This window comes from Gossypium arboreum, chromosome 6, assembly GCF_025698485.1.
Source record: "Gossypium arboreum isolate Shixiya-1 chromosome 6, ASM2569848v2, whole genome shotgun sequence".
NCBI lineage: Eukaryota > Viridiplantae > Streptophyta > Magnoliopsida > Malvales > Malvaceae > Gossypium > Gossypium arboreum.
In genome coordinates, this window is record NC_069075.1 from 97,584,396 (window position 1) to 97,590,323 (window position 5,928).

General features: G+C 37.0%; 1 protein-coding gene across 1 annotated transcript; it reads right to left on the bottom strand.

Annotated features, from left to right (window-relative positions):
- Positions 1–4,374: 4,374 nt before the first annotated feature.
- Positions 4,375–5,539, bottom strand: LOC108485323 (serine/threonine-protein phosphatase 7 long form homolog). Its single transcript, XM_017789142.1, has 2 exons — positions 4,863–5,539; positions 4,375–4,552 (listed from the first exon to the last, which is right to left on the bottom strand). Exons 1-2 carry the CDS (start codon positions 5,537–5,539, stop codon positions 4,375–4,377), a joined length of 855 nt encoding a protein of 284 aa, XP_017644631.1.
- Between the last annotated feature and the right edge of the window lie 389 nt (positions 5,540–5,928).

Sequence of the window (5,928 nt, forward strand, 5' to 3'; positions counted from 1 at the left end):
AACAAGACGTCACTATTCTAGGCCAGTGTGTGAAGCAAGAATGCAAAGCCTTTAGAAATTTTGACTCGGTCCAAATAAATTGGATCAATCGTAATAGTAACAATGCTGCTGATTTACTTTGTAACTTAGCTATTAAGAACAGAACAAATTTGTATTTCGATATGAATTATTAGTTGGAAATCCATAACATTATTATTCATGAAGCAATAAATTGAGGTGACCTTAGGGTTATTTTCTTTCAAAAAAAAAAAAACACCATGCAATGGAGAACAATTATACCATTTTACATGAAAGTAAAAAGGAAGCTTAGAAATATTCTAAAATAACAAAACAAATTACATAAGATATAAAATTAGAAATCCAACAATATTATCTTCAAAATTTAAATTGAATTTTCTTTGAGAGTTTAATACACTATATCATTTTACTAAATATTTGTTAATTAAATTAATAACTTCTAAGTATTTGTAACAAGGTGTTATGAAAATATTAAATATTAAAAAATATGTAAATGTTTATACGAAGATTATAAAAAGAACATTTATACTATCATTTAAAAGTTTGATTAGGCTAGTGTTATCCATCAACTAAATTTCAACTTAATTGTAAAATTATTAAATTCTTTTTACAAATAAAAAATATTATTTTTAAGGATATTTTTATTTTATATTTTTGAACTTAAAATTTTTAATCTATACTATCTTAATTTTATCGTTCAATCAAAATCAATTTTAAATTTTATATAATTTTTATTAATTTATTACATGATTTTTCAAACAAACAATGGGCAAAATAAGTCCAATAGGTCTTTTTTTAAATTTATTAGGCCTTTAGGCCGGTTTTAAATTTAATTAGGGAAATAGGTTGTTTTTAGGAGAGAGACAAACAAAAAGCACGTCCAGCTAGGTGCGCTTTTCGTTTCTCTCTTTAAGGTTAGGACTTTTTTTTAGGGTTAAGGTTTAAGGTTTTTTGGGGTTTAGATTATTTTGAAAATGTTCATGGTTTTGACTAAAACGACGAAAGTTCTTAGGTAGTTTTAAGGGGTCGGGGAATTGATCACGCGCCTCAGCACACATACATTTCATATGTCATGGCTGTACATTTCATATGTCATGGCTGGATAGGACCATCACCTCAGAGAAACTCATACTGAGGAAATCAGGTTGTGGGGCGACAGTGCTTGATACGATCAAGGGTTGAAGTCCAGGTGAAAGTCCCAGTCAGTGGCCATGATTAGTCACAAGTTCGAGTATAACTGAGGCCCTGGTGATGGTCGTTACACGGTCAGGAGTTAAACTTTTTGGGATATTCGCAAACAATGTCCTATATATACCATACATAATATTAATGACATAGTCATACAAAAAAACTTTGTGAACTTCCGGTGTAATCAACGTAATTTTTTTCTATTTCCAAGCAATCGATATCTTAAACCTTTCATTCTTGTCCGAAGGCTACCATCGAGGTGGACTAAGAGGACTCTCAATAGGAGATTGGATGTTCCGACACAGTAGAGGCAAAACTCAGGTGGGCGTAGCAGCGATTGTAATTATTAATGGATTATGTAATAACAAAAACTATCGTCGCCCCAAAAAGAGCATCACCTTTACTACACCGCAACAGCCACTCCTTGCCTGAGAGTTCTCTTATGTCTATGATGGTGCCAGCCTTCGAATAAGAAGGAAGGTTCAAGGTATTGGTTGCCTGGAAATGGGGAACAAAATTACAACGATTATAGCGGGAAGCCCTAGAGTTTTTTTCGTATGAATATGCCATCAAAATTTTGTATGGTATTTATAGGGCATCATTTTTGGGTATTTAAAAAGATTGAGCTCATAGTCTCGTAACGACCATCAACTGTCTCCCCCGTTATACCCTGATCTATTACCATATAACGGCCGTCAATTGAGACCTCAACATCAACTTCTACCATTGACCATAGAAAGCAAAATAACCCCATAACCGACTTTCCTAGGAGAGGCTTCGAAGGTAATGATCTCATCTCGGCATGATATATGAAATTTGTGCCGCTTGGAGTGATATTGCATCACCGACGACTCAAGAATACCTTGAATATAAACAAAATATTTTTAGTGACCGAAATTTTTAAGACCGGGAAATGATTTATAATGGAGAAATGGAGAGGATTGGAGAGAAATTATATGACTGAGGGACGATGAAGCTTGGTGTGTGTGTGAGCCATTTTATAGCCGTAAGGAAGGGTTTATTTGTAAAGAAAAACCTTGAAAACGCGATGGAACATGTTCTAAATGTGTTTAAAGCATCCGAATTATTCAAAACTTCAGACTTTTCTCCCTAGGTAATAGGAAATTTGTTAGAGAAAGCTCGCTCAGTTGGGGGGCTTTCTTTTACAAATTTCTATCTTTTAAGGGTGAAAGTACCTTTTCAAATGTCTGTTGAGCATGTTATGTAGCACAAAATCTCGATGAAATTATATGACTTCTGAATGCGTGATGAAAACTATTCGCACCATACAACATGCAACGAATGTGTGCATTCATAAACAAAATTCATAGCACGTATTCTATTTCTCCATACATAATTCTCTTATAAAAAGGGGTGCAATTTTCATAACATAGACAGGCAACAAGTTAATATCAAACAGAATAACCTTGTATCACGGGTGAGAGTTGTGTGTACTCCTTCGGATAACTCTCTACTTTTTTTTGGCGTTTGTTCATCCAAATCATGACCAATATTGAAATGAGTTGTGATACATTCTACGATAACGTGATGAAAGAGATTCGACGAAGTACAACGAGAGCAAAGACCATGTATGTAGTGTACCACTCACGTTGGAACCTCAATTTTTGAGTCACGAAGCACGTTAGGCCCGACCAGGAAATGTCAAGTGCAACCTATCATATGAACCTAACGAAAGGGACCTGCGATTATAGGAGATTCCAAGCACTTCGGTTCTCATGCGCACATACAATTGCCGCATGTAGGAACATATGGATTGAATACATGCCTTACATTAACGAAGTCTATCAACTACAACACATTCACACTGTGTAGAGTCTTGAATTCCCATCCATCTGAGATGAGATTACGTGACCGCTTGTGTCCAGTGCGCCGTTTGAGTTGGTGCCAAACAAAGACTTACATCACGTCCTGAAAGGTTGCCTGAATTCCACCCAGATAAAGAAAAATATGAATATTGATAGAGACATGATCAATAGAAATTATGCGGGTATTGTAGAAACCCAGGGTATACAAAGCCAACATGTTCTCTGTACAAGGATATGCTAGGGCTTCAGCGTTGATAACATTACTTTCTACCAAATTTCATATATATTAGCGTGCTCCACATACTTCAATTTGTTATTTATTATTAACTTACGTATAACTCAGGATAGATAGTAATAAAGACATGCATTGTTTTAACGAATAACCTCATATTTTTTTATTTATGACATATCCATATTTACATCATAACATTTTTAAGAAAAATTACACTCAATCATGTCATCGGGGGGAATGTGTGCCGCAAGGCAATAGATGATCGCCTCGTGCAGGATTTTTGTATACAACTGGTCGTACAACTAAAGGTGAAATCGAAGGTGAATCCAGAAGTGTGGGCTTGTAGACTTCCTCCTTCTTGTCATCATCGCTTGAATATGTAGCTAGCACAACCCTCTAGGCAATCGTTTATTTGATATCGACAGCATCATCATCTTCCTCCATGGTCAATTGTTGTGTCGTCTTCATTTGCTATCATGTATCCATTAGTCCCACGTCCAGTGGTTGCAATAATGAGCCACCTCTATAAAATAGTTATGCACAAGGTGTTTGGGCCACTATAGACGTGTAACCATAAGGTGCCCTAAATCCCGGGTATGTCAAAAAGGTACTAGGCATCGACTGCTGCACATGCATCTATATCGGTATCGTCATCGATGATGATGCATATGTTGGTGTTTGTCCTAACACGGGGCTGGACATCGACATCTGTATGAGTGTGTAGTATGCAAGGGGCGTTGGTGCCACGAAATATATACCTGTAGGAATAAAAGAATCAGCCAAGTGCAGTGGTGGTCCGTAGTGTGGTGGAGTGAATTGGCTCAAATATTACATAACCATAGGTAGCGCATCTTATGCCGAAGTGAATGATGAACCCATCATGCGATTGCGTCCTCTCTACACTACTCTGGCGATCGACATTGACTTTTCATTGAATTTATCAACTCTTCACCTTTGGTGGTAGCAAATACAGCTTGTCAATGGCTCTAAACAATGCCAAGTAATCATTAGCTGCCAACGTGTCCGCCGAGAAGAATGGTTCACGAACGAGTAAGGATTGTATCCTACGATTCCATGCATCGATGTGCTCCCCGTGCCACAATCCAATCATTATTGTCCTTCCCCTGCATGTCCACCTTGTACAACTCCTTCAAGTCTTGCAATGGTGGTGGAATTTGTTGCCTCCACCCAGGCTGCCATAACACCCAACCCGATTAGTGCGTTTCCACCATCGTGTACACTACCAATGGCACATTGGCGTCCCACATCTATTGATTGTCCAACACTTCTAGCAGGATGCAAGATATGAAATCAATGTCGGTGTATGACTTCCATTCAAATTGAAAAGAAAAATTTTGAATATCATTATGCATTAATTTTTTTAATGAATCAAACCGTAATTAATATAGGTTTGAAAGAATAAGTAACTAACCTCGACTTCCAAGTGTTGTCTAATAATAGCCTAATATCTTCTAACACCTCGGGTAGTCCTATATAGCTGGCCCATGGTTCCACTTGTACAAGTGATATGTTAGTTGAAACATATAATAAAAAAATTTATTATATAGACTATGTATTTGTTAATAAATGGTGTTTACCTCGTCACCAACGGGAACATGTATAGGTCGGTCACCTTGGGATGTAAAAATAGTAATCGCCACCAAACCCATGCCTGCAGCATGAGCAGGCAACCACCAATTGACGCTGCACTCAGTATCGTGGCCCTACACATCTCCCGGAATAATATGGACAAAACGACAGATCTCCAACTTAGTTTTTCGCACTCATTGAAGTCCATTAGATGTAATTGCCACTTTATGTGCACCAAATTTTGAGATTTGTCTGACATTAAAATGCCCCCAATTAACCTCATGATGTATGCTCGGGCATATTGTTCTATGACCTCCTCCGTTCGATTTTCAGGAAGCTCGTCAAAATTATCCTTCAACCAATTAATCGATATCCGACCACTTTTGAACTTGTCCGGGACCTTTCCCAATAGTGATTCACAGAGGCCCACTTTACTTGGAACGATCATTGATCCCGTGATGACTGGCCCATCCATCAACAGACCGATTTGTAGCACTACGTCATTGAGTGTGATTGTACACTCGTCACATGAAAGGTGTAAAGTGTGTGTTTTGGGCCTCCATCTTTCTACCAACGTGCTGATTAGTGCCAAATCGAGTTTACAGCCTTTGAACATGCGAGACACATGTAAAAATCCAATCGCTTGCAAGTGGCCACGAATTTCAAGGATAGCAGGCTTTCCCATATTATGAATGAATCCCTCTAGAACACGATCATCCGCCTATTTACACAATAAAAACAATTTCAAATTAAAAAAAAAATTAAATTTAACATTATTGGAATTAACAAAATTTAAATTTATGTCTTACCATTAATGCTTGGGCAGCGGAAATATGCTTGTCGTCGAAGCGAATTAGAGAGGCAGTGATTCATGAAAAATCGATTTTGAACAAATGCAATACGGGATAATTAATAAAAATATTATTTTTAAATGAAAATATCAAACACAATCGAAATGAGAGAGTTGAGAGACTTGAGAGGGTTTGAGAGAGTTGAGAGAATGATGTGAATGAAAAAAAATAAAATTTGGGGGATATCTATAGGGTAAAAAAAACTTACGTTTGGAAGTTTAAT